Here is a 24,185-nt window from a genome sequence, read left to right on the forward strand (position 1 = left end):
CCATTATCCTGTTCAACTGGCCAGTTGAAAGGACTGAGATGCAACTGCAAAAGGTGCTTTCTCACAAGCTCTCTTCTCTTAGAAACTCAGTGAGCTATAAACTGTAAATCCACTCGGGTTGCAAGGGACCCACAGGGATCACCAAGTCCAATTCCTGGCTCCACACAGAACTACCTATGAATAAAACCCTGTATCTGAGAGTGTTTTCTAAATGCTTCTTGAACTTGAACAACCTTAGTACCCCCCTACTCTTGAGGGACTAAACAGCTCTTCCTATTTTAATATAATCTGCAAGCTTACTTTTTGTTTATTCAAGTCCTGCATTCAGAACATTTCTAAGAACATTGAAGAGAACTGGCCCCATAATGGAGATAAGCAGAACCCCACTAGTGACTGGTCACCAGCCTGATACAATGGCATTTGCTATAACACTTTGAGCCTTACCCATCAGAGAATCGTTCACCCAGACATTCACTTTTCATTAATCCTCACTCAGAGGATTAAGGATCTCAACCGTCTTTGTTAAATACAGAACTCCACACACTCCAACCCAACTACAATTGAACTTAGAATTAAGTTCAGAACATACTTCAGAAACTAGTATAGAATCAGCTCTAAAATAGAATCTAAGGTGAGTGAATAATTTTTAAACAAACAAATAAAAATCCCTCAATGTTTTAGATTATCAGAACTGCATTTATAAGCAAATCAAGAACACAAAGGAACAAAGAGAATGGAAATTAGAAGAAAGCACAGAGCTTGGATTAGATTAATAAATTATCATTCTTACGCTGCAATTGTATTGCTTTCTATCTTCAGTAATGCATAATTGATATCTAGGGTCAGATGCAGTTGTGCTGTAACTGTTAGGTTCAAAATTTTGAAACAAAAATGTATCTCGGCCTTTGTGTTTAGTAACATTCTGTTTCCCCCACCCTGACCATCCTCAGCTCCCCAGGTGCCTCTGCGCAATGGGTTTGAGGTCCTGGAACTTGAGGGAGAGATGATTGAGGGTCTGGAGGGAGGTTCACATGTGAGGTTGCCTTGGGTGAGGCAGTCGACCCCACACTTCAAGACTGCCTCCAGTCGGAGGGACAGAAGGGTGGTTGTCATAGCCAACTCCCTGTTGAGAGGAACGGAAGGCCCTACATGTCGGCCTGACTCTACCCGGAGGGAGGTGTGCTGCCTCCCTGGGTCACGAGTCAGGGACATTTCTAGGAAACTTCCTGGACTGATTCACCCTTCTGATTATTACCCCTTATTGATAGTTCAGGCTGGCACTGAGAAAAGCCTCAGGACTATCAAGAAAGACTTCAGGGGACTGGGGCGGGTAATTGATAGAGCGGGCATGCAGGTGGTGTTTTCTTCTATACCTTCAGTGGCATGATGGCTGCAGATGGAAGTAGCCAGTCTCTGAGGGGTAAGAAGATCTTAGCCAAGGAACTGTCTGGACTCATTGAAAGGTCTTTAAACTAGGTATGAAGGGGGAAGGGGACAAAATCAGGGCAACTGGGGTTGTGCGGGTTGTTAGAGGGCTTGAACCAAACTTGATGGGTGAAGACGGTGGAGTACAAAGGGATGGACTAGAGCAGGGGGATGCTGGGGATGCTGCTGTTCTAGGGGAACCTAGATCCTATATAAAGGCGGTGAGATGGAAAACTGAGCTGAAGCGCCTTTATACCAATGCACACAGCCTGGGAAATAAGCAGGACGAGCTGGAAACCGTGATGTGCTTGGAAAGTTATGACCTTGTTGCTATCATGGAAACATGGTGGGGTGACTTCCATAACTGGAATACCACCACTGAGGGGTATCAGCTCTTTAGAAGGAATAGGTGAGGTAGGAAGGGTGGGGGAGTTGCCCTCTATGTCAAAGAGTGGATAGACTGCGAGGAGCTCCCTCTGAGAAACAGTCAGGAACAGTTTTGAAAGCTTGTGGGTTAGAATTAGGGACGGGACTAACAAAGGCCAGCTGGTGATAGGCGTATACTACAGGCCACCTGATCAAGGGGAGACTGTTGATGAGGCTTTCTCGCTTCAGAGGCGGGAGGCATCGTACTCATGGAGCTCTTGTCCTGATGGGGGACTTCAACCATCTGGATATCTGTTGGAAAGACCACCAGCGAGCTGCAAGAGGTACAGGAGGCTCCTGGAATGCACTGATGATAACTTTCTGGTCCAGGTATTGGACAGAATGACCAGAGATGAAGCGGTGCTGGACCTGCTGCTCACCAATGCAAAGGAGATCATTAAAGGTGTTAAGGTTGGAGGCAGCCTGGGCTGCAGTGACCACACTCTGGTTGAGTTCATGATGTCGAGGGATGTGGGCCTGGCAAAGAGTCAGGACCCTGAACTTTGGAAGAGTGAACTTTAAGCTGTTCAATCAACTGTTGGTCAAGATCCCCTGGGATGCTGTCTTTAGAAACAAAGATGTTGAGGAGAGCTGGCTGCTCTTCAAGGATGCCTTCCTGAGTGTACAAGAGCTCTCCATCCCTCTGAATAAGAAAGTGAACAGAGTAGGTAGGAAATCGGCATGTCTTGGCAAGGACCTGAATGGGCATGCTGAGTGCAAAGAAAGGCACGTACAAGCTCTGGAAACAAGGGTGTGTCACCTGGGAAGAATACAGGGACGCAATCTGGACTTGCAAATGTGGGATCAGGAAAGCCAAGGTGCAGGCAGAACTGAACTTGGCGAGGGACGTGAAAAACAATAGGAAGACATTTACATGTACGTTGGCCAGAAAAGAGGCCAAAGCGAGTGTACCTCCTTTGGTAAATGTAAAAAAAGAACTGACTTCAACAGATGAAGAGAAGGCTGAGGTACTTAATGAGTTCTTTGCCTTGGTCTTCACTTGCGGCCAGGATTCTAGTATTTCTCATGTCCCTGAGCTCTGCATCGCTAAACTTTTATGTGGGGACCGGAGCGGTAAATCCCCACCACTGTAAGGGCAGAGCAAGTCTGAGACCACCTCATGAGACTGAATGTGTACAAGTCTATGGGACTGGATGGCGTACATCCCAGGGATCTGAAGGAGCTGGCTGAGGTGGTTGCCGAGCCGCTCTCCATCATATTTGAAAAGTCGTGGCTGCTAGGTGAGGTCCCAGATGACTGTAGGAAGGGTCACATCACTCCCATTTACAAGAAAGGGAGCAAGGAGGACCTTGGGACTACAGGCTGGTGAGTCTCACCTCTGTGCCTGGGAAGATCATGGAATAGATCTTCCTGGATGACATACTTGATCACATGAGGAACGAATGTGTGATCCAAGACAGCCAGCACGGCTTCACCAGGAGAAGGTCATACTTGACCAATCTGGTGGCCTTCTATGATGGAGTGACAACATTGGTGGACAAGGGAAAGGTGACCAATGTCACTTACCTGGATTTGAGCAAGGCCTTTGACATGGTCCCCCACCACACCCTTATCTCCAGATTGGAGGGATGTGGATTTGATGGGTGGACCACTCAATGGATAAGAAACTGGTTGAAAAGCCACAGTCAGAGAGTGGTCATCAATGGCTCTATGTCCAGGTGGAGGCTGGTAATGAGTGACATCCCCCAGGGGTCAGTCTTGGGACTGGTGCTCTTTAACATATTTATCAATGACATCGATGACGGATTCGAGTGCACCCTCAGCAAGTTTGCTGACGACACCAAGCTGAGTGGTGCATTTGACACGGTAGAAGGAAGGGATGCCATTCAGAGGGACGTCGACAGGCTAGAAAGGTGGGCCCAGGTGAACCTGATGAGGTTCAACATGGCAAAGTGCAAGGTTTTGTACTTGGGCCGGAGGAATCCCAGGCATCCATAAAGATTGGAGGGAGCAGTCCTTGAAAGCAGCTCTGCAGAGAAGGACCTAGGGGTCTTGATAGATGAAAAACTTAACATGAGCCAGCAATGTGCCCTTGCGGCTCGGAAGGCAAATGGTATCGTGGGCTCCATCAGAAGGGGAGTGGCCAGCAGGGACAGGGAGGTGATTGTCCCCCTCTGCTCTGCTCTTGTAAGGCCCCACCTGGAGTACTGCATCCAGGTCTGGAGCCCCCAGTACAAGAAAGACAGAAAGCTGTTGGAGAAGGTCCAGAGGAGAGCCACAAAGATGATCAGGGAACTGGAGCACCTCCCCTATGAAGACAGGCTGAGGGACCTGGGCTTGTTCAGCCTGAAGAAAAGAAGGCTGTGGGGTGACCTCATTGCAGCCTTTCAATAGCTAAAGGGAGCCTACAAGCAGGAGGGAAATCAACTCTTTGAAAGGGTAGATAACTGCAGGACAAGGGGAAATGGTTTGAAGTTGAGGGAGGGAAGGTTTAGGTTGGGTGTCAGGGGGAAGTTCTTTACAGAGAGAGTGGTGAGGTGCTGGAACAGGCTGCCCAGAGAGGTTGTGGATGCCCTGTCCATCCCTGGAGGTGTTCAAGGCCAGATTGGATGGGGACCTGGGCAGCCTGGTCTAATATTAAATGGGGAGGTTGGTGGCCATCCATGTGGCACGGGGTTTGGAGATTCATGATCCTTGATGTCCCCTACAACCCTGGCCATTCTGTGATTCTGTGATACCAAAATACAGTAAAAATACTGTTTTTATAAAATAAAATGGGTAAATGAAATTAATTCCGTAAAATACATCTGCATTTATATAGCCTTTTCTCATTGACAAAGGATCTCAAGGTGATTTCCTGATAGTCATATAAATTTCATATTATGAACTCTATTTCTGATTATTTCTGCTTAAACATATCTTCTTAATCACCATAACTCCAGGCTACTTTGTGTTAACTGTGCCCTATACCACTCTCCATCCTTATAAATTATGAACTAGATTTGTTGCCTCCTTACTGTGCAGAAAAATTAAACAGCTCACTAAGAGGGATGCCGCCCTGAAAGAGGGAGATCTGTCTCAGGAGCATGTGTCAGTCTTCATGCTTTGTAAAGAGCATCTTGTTTTCTTTCCTTGATGAGCCAGAAAACAGCGTAATCTGCCTGGTAGCTATATGAAAAGCTTATCTAGTTCATTTTGTATTCATCTGAAGTTGATCCACTTAATTATTTCTTCCATTAAACAGCCCACTGCTGCATTTTCCTGTTGGAATAAGCATCTGTGTTACAGGAGAAAGATTTTATGCTCAGAGGAGCTGGGATTAGAAGAACAATCACTCTGCTATCAGAGATTTATGTTTGGAGACGGATTGCTTTTGAGCACATAGGAAAATTTTTATGTAGATGTGCATCTGTGTTATGACATAATTTCAAGCTCTGGAATGAGAGAGAATCCACAGAATCAGAACTGTTGGTTTGGGATAAAGAAGACATCTAGCATTATTAAAAATCACAAGGAAGCACATGGCAAAGTAGGCCAATGTAACTGCTTATAGCTGACTTCATGGGCTGTGGTGTGCAGTGCTCTCTTGAAACAGAGCATTTTGGGGCAGAGGAGGGTTTGATGCATTCTTTTCTATTACTGCAGCGACTTCAATTAGACCATAATAAAACAGAGAATAAGGGAAAGGAAAGGCTTTGAGATCTCTGGCTCTACAATGTACCCAGACATAAGTACTCTTCAGAAGTATGACAATCTTGTCACGGTAGTCGTGCAGAGCTTCCCCTCTCTCCAGAATGTTACCTTGGTTTCTCTCTCCTGTGCTCTACTCTCCATTGATCTGCACCTAGTGAAATTGCCTAGCATTTGTCTGTAGTTATGATCCTTTGAAACAAGACATTCACAGATTGAATGACTGAAAACTCACTAGAGTTGATGCAGTTTCTGTTTGCAACCACAAACTGCCCAGTGGTGTTCAGAACTTTGCTAAATGTTATTTCAAAAATGCATGAGTACTGCCCAGTACTGCTTTGGAGCACAGCCACATCAGTACTTACTTTAACAGTTTCACTGAGTAGCCAGTTGGATTCAGCTTCTGCTGTCAGTCCGGAGATATCCTAGCTGCACAGACAAGGAAATGTGCTAAAAGTTGGTTTGTTATGTGATGCTCAGAAGGTTTCTCATCATTTTTACTTGGTTATAACCTTTGACATTTTGGAAATAATAATTATTAAGCTGAGTTCTCCACTTTCTTTTATCCAAGACTGTTATCTCAAAATTCAGATTAGCCAAAATGGGATCGTGTCTCCTGCTGTGACTCGGTTGCTTCAGAAAGCTCTCTGTTAACTGAAAACCCAGTGACAAGTCAGCTTATGTGTTTTGTTTGGATAAATACATTTATGCAATTTCAGCTTGTGTGTTTTGTTTGGATGAATACGTTTATGCTTCCTGTGAGAATTAATATTAGTAGGCACTAATAAATGCTTCCTGGTTCAGGCCTGAAGCCTTTAATTTCTGACATTACAGAAAACCTGAGCCCAAAGTATATGCTGTATCCATTTTGGGGGGAAAATGAATAAAAAAACAAATGACACAGAACTCATCTTTTGTACAGTTAAAGCACTGACATAGGAGCGCTACATATCATGGCAACTCCACTGTGATTGCGCGTTCAAGGTCCAAGTGAGTATAAACTGGAAACATTGAACTTGGTTGTGACACTTAATGCTGTTGAAAAACAGGTTTCATTTGGGGTGTCTGTGATTTGCTTTGTCAAATTCTTACTTTTCCCTTGTGATTGGATATGAAATTGCAGCAATGAAATTGCTCAGAGAAACCTATGAACTATGAAAAGAGATTTCATGGGTTTAGGGCGTTTAGTTCAAGGAGTGGGAGCTCAAGTGATTTTTTGTTCTATACCTTCTGGGGCTGTGAGGGACACAGAGTGGGCTTGGAAAGCACAAGCAATGAATAATTGGCTCAGAGGCCAAAAACTTTGTGTTCTTTGATCATGGGGCAGTTTTACTCGGCCCCTGGCCTGTTGTCCGTCCAGAGAACCATAGAACCATAGAATCACAAGGTTGGAAACAACCTGCAAGATCATCTAGTCCAACTGTCCTCCCACTACCATTGCTACCACAAGCTACTAAACCTCTTAGCTCTTAGCTTCTCATCCAGACGCCTCTTGAACACTACCAGGGTCAGTGACTCCACCACCTCCCTTGGCAGCCCATTCCAGTGTCTAACTACTCTCCGAGAGAACAAGTTTCTTGTTATGTCTACCCTAAACCTCCTCTGGTACAACTTGTGGCCATGTTCCTCGGGTCCCCTCCTCATCACAACCTCCCTTCCTGAAGTTGTAGAGTGCAATGACGTCTTCTCTGAGCCTCCTCTTCTCCAGACTAAGCAATCCCAGCTCCCTCACACACTCCTCATAAGGCTTGTGCTTCAGACACCTCACCAGTGTCATTGCCCTTCTCTGGACACATTCCAGGGCCTCAATGTCTGTCTTGTAGTGAGGGACTCAAAACTGTACTCACAGTACACAAGGTACAACACAATACTTAAGGTGCGGCCTCACCAGTGCTGAGTACAGGGAGATGATTACCTCCCTGCTCCTGCTGGCCACACTATTTCTAATGCAGGCCAGGATGCCGTTGACTCTCATGGCCACCTGGGCACACTGTTGGTTCATGCTCAGTTGAGCATCAACCAACACCCCCAGGTCCCTTTCCTCTGCACAGTCATCCAGATACTCATCCCCAAGCCTGTAGCGCTACATGGGGTTATTGGGCCAAAGTGCAAGACCTGGCACTTGGCCTTGTGGAACCTCATCCCATTCACCTCAGCCCAGCAATCCAGCTTTTAAATCTCTCTGAAGGGCCTTCCTACCCTCAGGCAGATTGACATCTCCCAACTTGGTGTCATCTGCAAAATTATTGAGGATATACTCACTACAAGAAAGACATTGAGGCCCTGGAACGTGTCCAGAGAGTGGCAACGACACTGGTGAGGGGTCTGAAGCACAAGTCTTATGAGGAGCATTTGAAGGAGGTGGGATTGTTTAGTCTGGAGAAGAGGAGGCTCAGAGGAGACCTTATTGCACTCACACAGCTGAGTACCTCTACCTCTTCACTCCCTCTGAAGGGAGGTTGTGATGAGGAGGGGTTTGGCCTCTTGTCTGAGGCAACAAACAGGACCCGAGAAAATGGCCAGAGGTTGTACCAGAGAAGGTTTAGGGTAGACATAACAAGAAACTTGTTCTCTCGGAGAATAGTTAGACACTGGAATGGGCTGCCAAGGGAGGTGGTGGCAGTGTTCAAGAGGCGTCTGGATGAGAAGCTAAGAGCTAAGAGGTTTAGTAGCTTGTGGTAGCAATGGTAGTGGGAGGACAGTTGGACTAGATGATCTTGCAGGTTGTTTCCAACCTTGTGATTCTATGATTCTATGATTCTACGATTCTATGAGATCTGTAAGCTTTTATAGCAAAGTCAGGCTCAGCCTTATCTGACACCAGTGTCCATGCCCCTGCCTGTTATTCTCAGGAAAGCGAGCTGCTAATGCTGCTGCTGATGTTCCCTCCTAGAATAAAGAGGTTTATGTGGTGGGTGCACAGCACACCCCATATAAGGATATGCAATGCTAAGTAAGAAAACTGTAAATATACTTAAAAGAGCAATATCTAATTTCAAAAAGACATTGCAAAGAGCAACAACAAAGTAATTTAATCCACTCAATCTGTAATATGGCATGCCAGCATACCAGAGGTGTATAGAACTCTGACAAACATATGATGAGTTCTGGTTACAGCATAGGCATAAGTTGCCCACTTTCTTCCAGAAAGTCTTTTGTTTTATGAACACCTGTGCTTTGAAGGTTTTTTCTTTGCCAGGCAACCCTTTTGCTACTGATAGAACATTTGAGAAAAGCTTTATTTCAAGGTAAGAAATAAGAACATGTCAATTGAGGATGATAGAAATATTGTAGATCAAACAGTTAAACATATTCTGTTTCCATGTAGAGCTTTGAGGTTTTTTTCTAACTTCTGATTGCACTGTATTGTGTGAGAACAGCTTTGCACTAAATAGGAAAAAAATATATGCTTAGAGTCAGTAATTACAAACTCTAATATTCAACATATGGTTAAAAGCACTGGCCCTCTGCTGCATGCAATGCCCTTCTAGGACAACAGTTAATTATGGCAGCATTCACTGGTGATCTTCAGCAGAACGCCTGCCCTGAATGGGCAAAATCTGCAGCTGAGACAAGAGTAAACTCATCACAACTAGGGATGACTGCAAGTACAAAAACACATAACTGATGGCAAAAAATGGAGAGGTAATCCAGTTTTCACAAATGTGCATAGGAAGGAGAGATTGCATCTGCTTTTAGACACATCAGATTACACTTACTGCAGTTATCTCTAGAAAAAGACATGAGTATTTTCTTGGACAGTGCACTTAGTATATGCTCAGAGCTTTTGAGAATATGTCTTTGTTTATTATGAGTGACATCCAAGCAATTTCATGGTTTTTCCTCTACTAGGCTGTGAGAAATTTCCTGCCATCACCTGCATTACAAACATCTCAGCACCTTCCATTTAAAAATGAAGCAAGATACTTTAATTAGAGGAGAAAGAAAAATAATTTGCCACTCTATCACCCAGCTGTCCAGAGTTCACTCTGTGATCAACTAGAATTCAGGGTTAATGATGGACTTATGGTCCTACAGGATCAAAACCACACTTGAGTAAATACATTAATATTCCTTTCAATTGATGCATTCAATAATCCTGGACACAGTACAAGCAATAGAACATCATAGCTGCCCAGCATGATCACTGGACTTCTCGTATTGTACTTGACAGATGTCTCCAACAGTGGCCTTTGACAGCTCTTCTGTCTTTCGTCCTCTTTATTATCTATACCCAGCACGGAGCAGTACTCAATTTGGTGTTAGAGATGAAAGAGTTGCTCCCTTACAGAGAGCTTACAGACGTGAATAATTCATTTAGCCTTCTGATGTCAGTTTTCTCCCAAAGAGACTCTGGTATATCAGATTTCTCCTATGTTTTATAGATCTCTTCTTGTGCTGCAGTGAGACTCTCACGCTGGCCCCTGGTGCTATGCCTGCCTCTCAAGCCGTGTCCAGGTCTAATGTGCCCAAGATTTGTCATCAGTGCTTTAATTCTTTTGAACCCACCACACAAAACAGCAGTAGTACTCCTACTTCCTGGTACTTGGTTTCCAAGAACACTGTGATTCACAGCAACTCAACAGCTGCAGACCATTTTATCATTTAGTAATTTCTAAGAAAAAACTAAGTGAAAGATATGCCTGTTTGTTTTTGGAATTATACTTGGATTATACAATCACACTTCAGAGATATCCTTTTTCTATTGAAAATGAGGAAAAAGTCATGCTTCTGAGATAAAAGCAATGCTGCCAAAGCACTAGAAATCATTACACTACTAAAAAATTCCTGTTGTTAATATCTCCATTAACAGAACACAATTTAACTTACTTCAATTCTTCAAAAGAACTTCTACAGAAAATGTTGCTGTACACACTATTTCTAGAACTATTATCACTAGTCTTTAAACAGTAGGCTGAACATCTATGCCAGTTTGAACTTTCCTGGATCATTTTGGCCTCTGAGATTTGGTCAAACCATCCCAATATAGAGACACAAACATCAGGTTAAAAGTGGTAGCTACTTCTCAGATTTCTTCTCCCTACATCAACCAGCCGCCCTGCCTACAAGTCCAAAAAAGGAATCAGCACCTTACAGCTTATTTCTTGTGATAACTGCGTGTGATGGAAGAAGGCTGTGCTGCCCCTACGTTCCCACAGCTGCCTCCTCAGGGGCAGGAGGCTCTCATGCCTGCCTCCAGTGCTATGCCTGTCTCTCAAGCCGTGTCCAGGTCTAAGGTGCCCGAGATTTGTCACCAGTGCTTTAACCCTTTTGAACCCACCACACAAAACAGCTGGAGCGTGCCATTTGCTACAGGGCCATGACGTTATAAAGGTTCTCCCCTCCACGAGGTTCTCGAGAGTGAGGGCACACATTATGTATAGAAAAATAATTTCAAGACAATTAGTTGAGCGAATGTAATTCTTTCTGAATAGGAGTAGGCAGTGGTGCACAAAACCTCACGGTATTTAACTGTAAATGAAGACCAAATGGAGACTAGCAAAGAGGGAGCTGGGGCCTGGCTGGGGATGAAGAGGAGGAGGAAGACTTCCCCGAGGTTTGCCGCCTGTCGAGCCTCTCCCCGGTTTCCCGGCCCTGTCGCGCCGCCCCAGGGGAAAGGCGCAGCCCACCCGGCAGAGGCGCCGGGACCGGCGGGCAGGGCGGCGGGTGGACGGGCGCTCCCCGCCGGGGAAGGCTGCCGAGGCGCGGCGGGGCGCGCGCCCGCCCTCCCGGCTCCCGTGTTCAACTGGTGGGACCCTCCTCCTCTCCATCATCCTCCTCCGCCACCGAGGCGCGGCGTCGCCGGCGGGCAGCGGCGCCGGGTCGGCCCCCGGCGGAGCGGCTAGCGGCGGGAGGAGCGGCCGGCGGCCGGCGGCGCTGGCGGAGGATGCGGCAGGCGGCACGGCGGCGCGGGGGGCTGCTGGCGGGCGGCGGGCAGCGGCGCGGCGCCTGACCGCACAGCTCCGCTCCGCTCCCGAGAATGCTTGGGGGGCGATGCCCGGCGACAGGGAGGACGAGATCTGCCAGAAATCGCTGCAGCTGCTGGCCGAGCTGTGCTCCGTCGGCGCGGTGGAGAACGAGAATTGCCGGGATTTTATCTACTACCTGAGGGACAGAGCCCGGCCCCGCCTCACCGACTCAGGTATGGCCGGCGGCGCGGCTCGGCGGGGCAGGCGCGGCGTTCGGCGCCGTTCCGGGCTGCGGGCGGAGGGCGAGTTCCCCGGGCGAAGGCCGGGAACGGCGGAGCAAGGCCTGCTGGTCCCGAGGGGATGCCGGCGGCGGGAGCGGGCGCTCCCCGCAGCCTCGGCCCTGGATGCGAAGCCCCCTGATCGCTGTTGATCCCGCTCGCCTAGCGAGCATCCGCGGTGCAGCTCGGCGCCGGCTGCCTGCGAGCTGCGGGCAGGGTCGCGGGCAACTTTCGTGGCCGGCAGGCGGCGGCTGGACCGCGGCCTTGGCGGACGGCCCGGCTCGGAGCGACCTTGCCCAGCGCGGAAGGTGCCTCGCCGCCGTGCCGCGGGGCTACGGGGCTCCTACTGTGCTTCTGTGGCCTTAATTGTAGAGACGTAGGGTTTGCGGTGCAGCATACGTACGACACAATTTCAACCCAGGCCATTCTATGATTCTGTGATTGTAACTTTCCAGCTCTGCATTTTCACAAGGTAAACCGGCTGTTTCTCGTATGACTGTAGCAGGTATGGGGGTTGTAGGTCTGACAAGATGCAAACTGAGTGTTTGTGTATGTGTGTTTCTGGATTATGGTCGCCTTTTCATATATTGGCAATAGCACCGATTTTAAAACTTTCACATAAGGAAGCTTCTTAATGAAGAAGCCGAGCTCCAGCTGCTCAGAAATGCTGAAAGATTAATAATGTTCTGTATTATGTCTCTGATCATAAGGGAAAGGCAGAGTACGGTTTGAAGTAGGAGCCTATTATGTTTACATCATCAAGTGGAGTTTGCTTAGTATGAGGAGGAGACATTTAAAGAGTTAAAATAGAAGTTGAAACGTTTGTCGTACTGAGAAGCATTGGTGCTAGATCGGCTATCATCACAGCCTAACATTATTTTCCTTAAATACATACTTTAACTCATTTAGCTCAGGGCAGTCTAATTTCAGTATATTCTTAAACATTTTCTGTCATTTGCAAAGTCTGAAGTAGGACTCAAAGTGCAGCTTACTGACAAATGTTTGGATATGCCAAAAAGTCTAGAGGAAACCAGGAAAAATACGAAAATATTCAGAGAAGGAAGAAGGGAAGCTCTTCTATAAATGAATAAGGAGATACAAGCAAACACTGGATACAATACTAAGTTTGCTTGTATCCAGTGTTAGTTGCAGCCGTTCTGGCTTCTCTTTTACTAAAAAATATTCAAATTAAAGTAATTCATGCAATGTTGGATAATGATTCTTTAAAATTAGACAAATCTGTTTTGTTCTTATAGTCCAATTTAATTTTTTCACACAAGCAGTAATTTGGTGAGACTCCTGTGATTTTCTGTAATTTTCATTTACCAAGGGATTAATCACATATTTGTATATCAGGTGATTATTCCTAAAATGTCTACTTGAATCAGTGCCCACTTTGAATACTAAATTACTTGAAATGCATAGGAGGACTTCAGCCTTATCTAACTTGAATGACAGCTTTCCAGATTTCTTTAAAGTACCTGTTTTTCCATCAGCCTGAGGCAAAGAGTACCTGGCATTGATCTGGGAGCATTCTTCAAACATTGTGTGCTCAGTAAAAATCCATTACCACTTCCTAAAGATAAATAAATAAATAAATAAAATTGTGTTTATTTCTACCTGTTTGCTTAAAGCATTATTACACAACAGACTTCTGATATTGTTGGAAATCTGCTCAGTTACACGGAGCAGCACTCCCTAACTTTTGCCAGCTGATACACAACAACAGTGAGCAATTATGCTGCAGGCAGCATCTTTGTATTGGCCTCAGTTTTAACATTTTTATTTTCTGAAGCTGCAAGCAGTCTCAGAGCGTCTAGCAGGGAACGCATTGCCCATGAGCCCTGACTCAGAAAACACTTCTGTAGAGTTCCAGTATTATGTCAAGAATATACAAATTAATCCTACCTCACATTTCTTTGATTAAAATGCATATGGTATCCCACTAAACTGGCTGCCCACGAGGTTTGTTTAGCCAATCCTTGGATATCATGATAAGAACACAGCCTACTTGGCTTCCAAAAATAAATAACATGATTTGCAATCATAGAATAGTATACTGACTTTATTTATGTTGTGGATTTTGTTGACTTAATAATGGTGGAAAAGCCCTGATAGCAGATCCAGCCACTCTCCAGCAACTGGGGGCCTGAACGGAGAGGTGAAGAAAGCCTGTGCTGAAAGAGGGTGTCTTTGTAGCTGAATTTGGCAAAAGATGAAGTTGTAATTTTTATAACCAATGTTTCTTAGCTGTATGAAGGTGATGTGCATTAGACAAATTTAGCAATCTCCTGTTTGGCCAGGCAACAGACCTGTCAAAAGATGTCATGTTATCGTAGAATCATAAAGGTTGGAAAAGATCTCTAAGATTCAACCACAATCCATCCCCACCATGCCCACCCACTAAGCTATGTCTATCAGTGCCATGACTCCTGACTCTTAACACATTCAGGGATGGTGACTCTATCATCTTCCTGGGCAGCCCATCCCAAACGCCTCACCACTCTTTCTGAGAAGTTTTTCCTAATATCTATTCTGAACCTCCTCTGGCACATCCTGAGGCCATTACCTCTCATCGGTTCTCTCAGTTGAGAAAAGTGTAGCTGGAGAATATACATAATTAGCTTTTGTGCAGAAATTAAGGTATTTCCCCTGGCTCGTGTGTGTTTTTCTCTAATGAAGCAACTACTTGCTTACCCGCAGCCACATGACGGGTACAGCTGACATACAGCACCACACTCAGTTTGAGCCATTAATGTAGCTGGCTTTACCATGTGTGTGGCAGCAGGGCTGGACAGCTGCAGTAGCTACTGCAAAGCCAAATTGAACTGTGGGGATGCTGAGCCCAACATGAGAGTCTGTCAGCAAACTTGGTCTCACAGACCCTCCGACACACTCAGCAGCAAAGTCCCCAGAGAAACCCCTCAGCTTGCCACCATCCCAGTATTGTGTGTGGCTTGGAGTGGCAGAGAGGGGACAGGTCAGCAACTGGGTGCTGGTGACACATCTTTATTTTTCACTTAATTTGCTCTATTTTGGGAAGCACTGCAGAGCTTAGAACATAAGTTTAAGGGCTAATGAGTTTTAGACATAATGCACTGGTCTCCTGGATTTGAAGGGTGACATGAACGAGTCAGATTTTGAAGGTTTTCAGAAAAGTAAAAATGCAAATTAGGCGTTTAGTAAAAAATCTTCAATTAGTTCAATAGGAGTTATATGTCAGACCACTCTTAAAAATCCCAATAGGCATCCTTAAGCATTTGGATACCTTAATAAGCTGCATCTTCGTCTTTTTCATTGTTCCACTCTGAATTTGTAAAATGTTGATAGTATTTCTGTAGCACAGAAGTGTTTTATGAGAATAAATTGCTGTAAAAAGGCTAAGCATACCAAATATGTAATAAAGAGAATTCATATGACCTCATATAAATAGTCAAATGAAAACCTTGTTTGTCATATGGACATTTGAAAACAACTCCTCAAGGTCACTTCATGACACCAGGTAAAGCCAACAGCAATTGTTGCAGATGAGGAATCATAGAATCATAGAATGGTTTGGGTTTGAAGGGACCTTTAAGGTTTTCTTGTTCCAACTTCCCTGCTATAGGCAGGGACACCTCCCACTAGACCAGGTTGCTCAAAGAATGGAGCAAACATTGGAATAAAAATTGCTTGACTGAAGGAATTATACCAATGTGTAACAAAAACAGGAAGGTGGGAAATCTGAATGGAGACACCAGTAATTATTAAAATAGACATTAAGACCACAAAAGTTGCACCTCTTTATGGATTGCTTCTCTGATAGATTTCCCTTGCAACTTCTTAATTGAAAAACATAGTGGAGCATGAATCAGAATGGCCAAAAACGTCATGTATGTCTTTGTACACAACTAGACTTTTTAAAAAGATGGATGCTTTGGAAAAAAAAATCAAGAGGAAGAGATACATTGCTTCAATTTAGAATAGAACATATACGGCATAGAAAAGAAAGTGAACCATTATTGGTGGTTTGAACTAATGTTCTGCCCTTGGTCTACCAACATGAATCGGCTGCATGACTATGAATTAGCATTTCATTCTCATTAATTTGACTGTGTCAGTGTTGAAATCAACATTAAAGCTTTGTTGTTGTTGTTGTTTTTCTCCTGTATAGGTGAGTTTTTTGTTGTGGGGCTTTTGTTTTTTAAGCAAGGACAACTTTGCAGAGCAGTGGCAGTGGTAGGCTGCCATTGTTCTGCATAGACCTGATGATTTTCTGCACTGCCTTTTATTATAGTGTTTTGTCAACTTTGCAATGACTTGCTGGCTGCATACCTTCTACTGACTGCTAGATGCAGCAACAAAGTGCTTAATACATAGTTTCCTGATGTTTGCTGATACTGAATATCACTAAAATTCAGTCATATAAAGGGAAAGTATAAAAGCTGCCTTACATAAAAACACATGGCCTTAGCATATTTTACAGATTGAGTTTTTCTTCCCCTAGTTAAGGTGTAGAAAGATGCAACCCTTGAAAACTTAAAGTAAAAAGTTTGAAAAGGTCAGAGGAAGCTGTTATGAGCTTAAGGATTGAGAGTAAAGAAAAAAAAAAAAAGACGTTCATAAAGATTAGAAGTATATAAAAAGTCTGGGCCATTAATCATAATGAATTTTCATTAATGTCATAGTGAGAGGAATAACAAATTGAAATAAAAAGTAAATTTTCCTATCTTAAAAGTTTTCTATCTTTCCTACTTAAAATTTGGCTAATAGATGCTGAAACAGAAGAGTGGTAAATATTGTGAATATAACCATGGCCATTAGGCATAATGTATACCATAGGTCATAAGAAAGAGGTCAGTATTGTACCATGTCAGAAAGTCAGAATTCGCTATTTGACTTAAAAAGAATTGACAATCAAGAAACCAAAATGTGAGCATTGAAATGTGATGGATATTTAAGGTGCAACTTATGAGGATGCAATTATGTTCTTGTAGTAGAATTTAAGAATCTTATACTTCTACAAATAATGTAGCAATTAATACTTTCAACTTCAGGAAGGACAAAAGGGCAAAGAAACAAAAAGGCCTAACAGGATGAACTGTGGCCTCCCATCTTCCAGTGGAATGTGAGAAAGTTTTTTTTTTTTTTTTTTGTGGAGACTATCACTACAGGGGACTGATTCCTCCATTGGAAGCTAATCCTTCATGTATTTCTGCTTTTCAGAAGGGAAGAGGATTCAAACATGATGTGTAATTCACCAAATAAAGCAAGATTCTTTATATGGAATTATATTTCAGGAAGATAAAAGGTTGCAGGGTTTCATCAAGATAATAAGTACATATAGATTTATGTAGATAAATGCAAAAAGCATTTACAGAGTTGTAATGAGTCAAACTCTTGAATAAGACTTTCAATGTTTTTGATTTTACCCATTGTGAGGCATTGTTTTCCATGTTTTTTATCTTATTTTCATTCTGAAAAATGAATATAAAATGCTGCCATTCAAAATTGATCATATTCTATATATTCTGTCAGTAGAAAGCTCTTGACAAGACAGTACAAAACAGCCACTGACAATGTCAAATGAACAGTGAAGTATGAGGTCCAATTTCAAGAACCAAAGTACAGTTTCAAGATTTTTTAAAATAGCAATGCAATGCATTTATGTACTTTAAACTGAAAACATGAATTCTTTTTCTTTTCTGAAAAGTCATGAACAGGTTTGCAGAAGGTAAATATAACTCTTTCTTGTTGCTTATGTTAAGAGATTCTCTGCTAGTTTAATTCCATGTAAAGAAATAAGCAATCAAAGATTTCCTGTGCTACTGGAAAAGATTCGCACCTGGGAAATTTGTTTGAAAAGGTAACTCTGAAATTTGAAACATAGTGCAGAAAAGAGCAAATCTTATGTTGAGAGAAAAGGAACTGTGTGCTTACTAATGACCTGATAGCTTTAATTGTTTCTTTGCAAGTTAAAAAAGAAAGTAAGGAGAACATGAATGAAAATGAAGAACAGATAAATTGCTACATTTCAAGATAAAGGTTTTACTTTAATACAGCTACTTAGAGATAAAGAATTTTGTGATTTCCTCAGGTAACCTGGAAATGTGCAGATATTTCACTTAAAATTTATGCTCCGGAATCAGGAAAAGGAAGACTACAAAGATCATCCACATTATAAAGTATGATCTTGAATTTCAATGAGGTTGGAACATAGTCATATTATACACTGTTCAAATATGAAAGACTCCCTTCACTACCAAAGTTGTTTTCCTTTTTTTAATGGTGCAAAACTACCTCAAACTGTCCCTTTCCTCTTAACATGAGAATGGAAATCTGTTGAGGTGTTCTGTAGTGCTTTGACAAATATTTTGCCATTGCTCTCCTGTGGCTGCTCTTGGATTGCTTTTGGGAGGAGCTGTATGATAAAAAGGAGAAAGGTGGCTTTCTAGCCCTTCTTGACCTCTGCATCTATATCCAAAATAGGTATGGAAAGCAAGAGATTTCTAGGGCTTCCATTCACATTGTGTGGGTTACTTCTCACTTACATAGGAAATATATTTAACTTATGCTATTTACAGTATGTACACACACACCAAAACTATGGCATAAACACTGTGTGATACTTGTCTTAGATAAATGTCAACTATGCTCTTTTGTATACATTTTTAAGTGTATTTTCTTATATACTGAATTCACTTTATATGTATTTATATCAAGAGTATTTATTTGCTGGAGTCGTTGCAATCACATTTGTCAAGTCATCCTAAGAGTCAGAATAACACATCAATTAACTCAGAAGCCAGTTGCATCTATAGCCATCCCACAGTTTAAGTCTCCTCCAAATGTGCGATGAATATTAAAGAAAACCAGTAGTTTGAATGGTAACAAAAATGTATATAATTGAAAAGAGCTTAAAGAATAATGACAAAAACAACAACCTTTTAAAAAGTAGAAGAGTGGTTAAATAGCACACAGTCTGTCATACCTGAATTTTCCTCTTAAATGCCAATTTTGCTGGTGAAGAACAGGAGGCTAAATTTAGCCCTTGCACATATGACTGTTCTAACCACTAAAACTTTATCACTGCATTTGTCATAACTCTTATTTCACTAGGTTTTGCATGTTTCCTTTAGACAGCAGGGGGAATGGGAAGAATTTGTTAATTGCAGTTTCCTAAGAAACATCTGAAAGCAGGCAACAATTTCTGTTTCGAGACAAGAACTCTGATCCTTTAAGTAGAGATGTAACTGTAATGGATTTATGGGTCATTAACTCATCAAAAACATGAACATGTGTTACAAGAATGGTGTTATTCTGAAGTGCTGGAGTTCTGCGCTGTTACATTTTTTGTGTGATTCAAGTCCAAGTGCTCTGCCACATTTTCACCCTCTCCCCAATAGCTTTCTGGAAACTTCCTTTCCAAACTAATTTGTGAGAGTTTAATTTCACTGACAATTCAGAAACCTAGAAATGTAACTTTGAAATGACTGCTGTCACAAGCAGTTCTGTGAACAGCAGATACAGTTAAATTGAGTCTTGAGGCTGCAGACCAGTGTAGTATCTTCGGTGTGTAGAGGTTGAACTGCATTTTTTCCTTGGGTAGACCTCTGGTTCCTTGAACATAATCAAGAGGTAAACTTATTGGAAACCTCTGCCCCTATCACAGATTTGACTGCTGCTGATCAACAGATACTGGAGTTACTTATACGATACATGGGACTACAAGTGCATTTTTGCCACTGAGTAGTACATTTCCTTATATTATTCCCACTAGAATTCTATTCCATGATTCCTCTGTGTCCCAATGGTCTGCTGGGACATTGCATGTAGGCAGCTGTGCTGGCAGTGCAGACCTAGAGGATTGCTTGGGAATTAAACATTGTTTTCTCAAATTGCTTCTGCGCTGGGAAAAAGGAACGGGAAATGTTTGTAGGTTTTGTACTTTCTAGGTAGTATAAAATCTTCCTTTAAAGAGGGAAGTTTAAACCTTCTATTTTTCTTGTTGTTTTGAACCATTTCAGGGCACAGATTTAAATGGTGTTTTGAACTGAGTGAGTATAGATTTGGCATTTATAATTCAGTCCTTGGCAATAACTTTGTCTTAGGAGGCTCATAGTGGTGCTGCGCAATGACAGCTCCTGTTCTGTTTTCAGGTTAAACTGAATCAGAAAAAAGGTGTTCCCTACTTCTTCCTTCAGTAAGAAGTAAGGTAGAGCAGTCTGCAGTACTTACAGGTCAGCTTAGCAGAGAGGCTGGAGCCTCTTCATCTACAAGAGTCAGGGGTAGGAAGTAGCTGCTACAGTTATTTGCTTCTCCTCGATCCCTTTCTCTGCCATGGTCTGGGAAGAAGAGTTCCCTAGGCAGGTGAATGATGCAGATCATCAAGCAATATGGTCACAACAATCTATTTAATAAGAAGTGAAAATAGGCTTGTAACTGGAAGCTGTAATTCCTGGCTTTTCCCTTATTTAGTATGGGCCCATCATATTTTTGCAATTCATTTTTTCAGTTTACATTTATGTTAATAAACACATTCCTAGGTTTTAGTACTTCCCACACTGAAAATAAAGATCCTTGGTGGTTTAGAGCAAAGCTGTACTTAAGAACATGTATTGTGCATTTTTTCCCTATATTTTGTCATTAACTTAAGCTCTTTTGTGGCTCTATTTGGACTAAAGATATGTAGAGTGATAATTTTGGTCTAAAGCTTTATGTCCCTCTTATACTGTTAACAAAATTTTAGATCAAGTGATAAGAATTTAGAGTAATTAATTACAGATGAAATGATGTTTTGAATGAGAAAAAAAGTTGTTAGTGGCAACTTTTACAATCTTCAGTTCTCAAAGATCATCATCTTACAAAAGAAACCTTTTTTATATCTTCTATAGTACTGTTAAGTAGTCAGTACTTGATTCATTTATCTGGAAAGTACAAAAAATTCTGCGACACAAATGTTATACACAACAGCTGATGGCTTGCACAGTTGGTACATTACCATAGCCACACTGAATCTTGTGTATTTTATGTTGCTCAATATTTTTAGCTGCGTTTTTTGGATTTTCAACATTCATTAGCCAAGTCAAATCAGTTTGGCTTCCTTTGGCAGACACACTACAGGATTTTCTTTTATATACTTCCTATGGTTATTTGGAATTGAAAAATACATTGTATTCTGCTAAAACTGGCATGCACATAGATATGTCTTAAGCCAATGTACAGCTCATGTGTGTCTATTAAGATGAACAATGGAAGAATCCAGGAGCATGTGATCTTTCAGGAAAATGTAATCTTAATTCATCTATGTTTTAATTCCTTGACTTCATAAGTATCTTGTTTTCTCCCCAAATTTAGCATGATTTGAGAATGCAATTGTGTTGCTATTTAATAATAAAAAAAATATATAGTATTTGACCTATCTCACACACACGTTATCTCATGAGCCATCTAGCCAAAGCCATATAAAGTACTTGTTGGAGTTCTCTTTTTAAACTTTCTACCTACTTTGTAATTTGCAAGAAGTTATGCCTATACAATTAATGATTCTATTAACATAGACTAAGATAGAAGATATTTCTGACATCTATCAAGTTTTGTAAATTATTACAAACTGTAATTCAGTAGAATTGTCCTAGTATATGGTACATACACAAAATAATGTGCAGTGCTAATTAGAAAATTGTCAATGAGACCAAGTTTCATAATCTTCTGTTTCCATTTGCAGCATGTTTTACCCATTTAAAGGAGAAGTTTCCTTATTTTTTTTTTTTCCCTGAAGAAGATAAACGGATAAAAATTAATGACCAGTCACTTTATCTTTTGTGGGAAGCTTACCATAAATAGGCTGATCTCAAGTATTTATTATGTTAAGGTCTCTCTGCACAGCGCAAAGGAGCAGAATGTCTCATGAGGCTGGCTATAGGGAAATAAAACAGGTACTGAGTTGGTTCTTCCTGAGTGCTATTCTATTCCCTGTAATAGAAGTGATGTAGGATATGTAGCAATGGCATTATGACAATTCCTACCTGCTGAAAAGAGCTTTTAGTTCGACTAGCAAGCAAACACAAGAGAAAAGAGATCTGATATTGCTTTAAAAAAGGCAAGCTTTGAACAGAAAATTGTCCTCTGAACGGTACTATTTTTTTCAAATTTTACCAATTCGCTCGGGATTATATAGAAGACAAATCTAAACTAATCACTCCACCTTTGTTTAATTCTATGATGGTCTGCGATTCTGGAGCAGATTGTGCTGTCAGGAATGACTCCTCTTTCTGCATGTGCCCCTAAGACATCCATGGTAGCAAAAGTCCAACTTACTTAATCTAACTTTTTGTTGTTGTTGTTGTTATTTTTTTAAAAGTGATAAATGGTAGTGATGGGTTGAATGACTCAAACTAAACATTATTCCAATCTAAGCTAAGGACAGAGAGATAGATGATCAGGCTTAATGAAGAAAACTATGGGACTAGAACATGGAGAAGAGATGAAGTTTAGCTGGTAAACTGAAAGGTGTGGTGTTGAGCTTTATTTTCCTTTGATTTGTTTGTTCCAAGTTTCTAGCTGTACCAGAAACTAAAAGAGGTAAAAGGGACCCCTTGCTGGGATGAAGTTCTGTTCCTTACACAGCCACCAAGTCCACTGTGCTGGAAGTGTAGAAACCCCACAGTGCAACAAACCTGAGCAGGAAGATTGTCTCTTGTTCAGCTCCAGAGATGGATGCAAGGGCCAGAGGTGGCAACCAGGTCTCAGAAGAGATGGGCATCACTAATGTTCCTAAGGGGCCAAGGAACTCTGAGCAGATTTGCTGTTGCTTGGCAATAGAGTTAATTGAATTGAAGCCTGGGACTTTGAAGTCCTACCTACAGAGTCATAGTAGACAGCAAAAGTTGTGGATACACTTCATTATTCTTCTGTTGTAAGAAGTTATATTTCTATTTTTTATTACAGTAAAATTTGCCATTTTAAAAGAATTCATAGGTTGGCAAGCCTGCCTGAGTACTATTATTTGACCCGGATACTAGGATTGTGGTTAATCAAGGAAGAGGAAACATCATCACCATGACTTTACGTAATAAGGAAAAACTGTTATTTCAGCTCCTTCCTATACAGCAGCATCATTGTTCCTGCCAACTTCTGTTAGGAATGTAACATTTTCATCTATGCTCTCATTCTCAAATTAATGTCTTGTTCTTGTCTATCTTACTCATTCTCTACCTGTCTCTTGTTCTGTTGTTATAATGAGTGGTTTGACTAGTCAGGCTGATTTTTTTCCTACTGCTCCTATGAGCTAGTGATGACAAAATAGTTAAAGCAGTGCCCAAAATAGCAGTGTAAAGGTATGGGTTTGTCAGAGCAACTTAACAGTAATTACTGCATCTGTCCTTCTGTATTACATGTGAGACCCAGCACTGTGAACAAAAACTGCACTTTCTTCTTTTGATGCATTTTTCTTTCTTTCCTGTTTTTCTTGTGAGCTAGAAACCAGTACAGAGCTTAGAAGCAACAAAACCAGAAACAGCTTCGGCCTCCTCAACTTTTTTTTTCCTTCCCAAACAGGGGAGAAAAGTAATTTGTTACCTTCAGCAACATCTAAAATACAATCTCAGGATTTACTTCTTGTTCTGAAGGCTCTGTACACAGAGAGAAGGAACAGAAATATTGTTAAAACAGAAGAATGGGGATTTAACATTGGTTAAATGTTAATTTGGATTGGCTACTATATCTCCTGTTTCTGTAATCCCCCTTAAAAGGAAGAATTCCAGTGGCAGTTGTTGCCATGGTACTAAAAAGGACAAGGTGTCTACTCCAATCTCAAAACTATGTTTGTGGTTGTATAGTGAATAATTATCTCTTCTGACAAGTCAGGCTTGTTTACTCAGAATTAACACAGTACCATTTCTCTTATTCCAAAGTGGAGAGAGGCTCTTCAGGTCATTCCCCATGTGTCAAGGCAAATGCAAGCATAGGCAGTGCTGGAGAAGCCTGAGAATTAGCTCTGTCCTTCCACTTTCTCGTTAGCTGCTCAGATGAACAACCACTTCACGCCCTGCCGAGCAGCTGATTGGCCTTGGAGGGAAGAAGTATCTGAAGCAGTATTAATGTTTCATTCAAAATCATGAGAGTCGAGGAGGAGTGGAGCTGGGGAATTCAAATGCACAAATCTTACTGCATTTTATTTCACTAGGCTCTTTTATCTTAAACAGTATCCCTAGCCATCTTCCACACTAGATTTACTCTCAGGACAGTCTTGCTGACTTCATGAGATATTTTTGCAAAAGTTAAAATTATCAGTGTACAGAAAGGATTTCAGCTCTCTCTTCCCTTTGCTTTTTCCTCTCCACTGTCCTTACTCTTTCCCCAGTCCTGTGAACAGCATGATGTATGCTGTACAGGAGACAGAGCTATAAAGAAGCTGTGCAGTCCCTCTAGCCTCTGCTATTTTCTTTTTTATCAGTGCTGCATCCAGGCCTAGTATGTTTAGCATTCCCTTTTCATTTTCTTAGTAAGCAAAACT

At 42.0% G+C, this 24,185-nt stretch overlaps 1 protein-coding gene across 3 annotated transcripts in view; it reads left to right on the plus strand.

Annotated features, from left to right (window-relative positions):
* The first annotated feature begins 10,970 nt into the window (after positions 1–10,970).
* Positions 10,971–24,185, plus strand: part of SYT9 (synaptotagmin 9) — a 78,975-nt gene continuing 65,760 nt past the window's right edge. Inside the window, exon 1 of one of the 3 annotated variants that reach the window (XM_085224046.1) lies at positions 10,971–11,644. In XM_085224046.1, the coding sequence (XP_085080172.1) occupies positions 11,497–11,644 (148 nt within the window). In that variant the 5' untranslated portion in view covers positions 10,971–11,496. The remainder of the gene's footprint in view (positions 11,645–24,185) is intronic. The other 2 variants (XM_085224047.1, XM_085224048.1) reach the window with 2 other exon arrangements.

The sequence above is a fragment of the Meleagris gallopavo genome, chromosome 5 (assembly GCF_905368555.1).
Source record: "Meleagris gallopavo chromosome 5, MGAL_WU_HG_1.1, whole genome shotgun sequence".
Classification (NCBI taxonomy): Eukaryota; Metazoa; Chordata; class Aves; order Galliformes; family Phasianidae; genus Meleagris; species Meleagris gallopavo.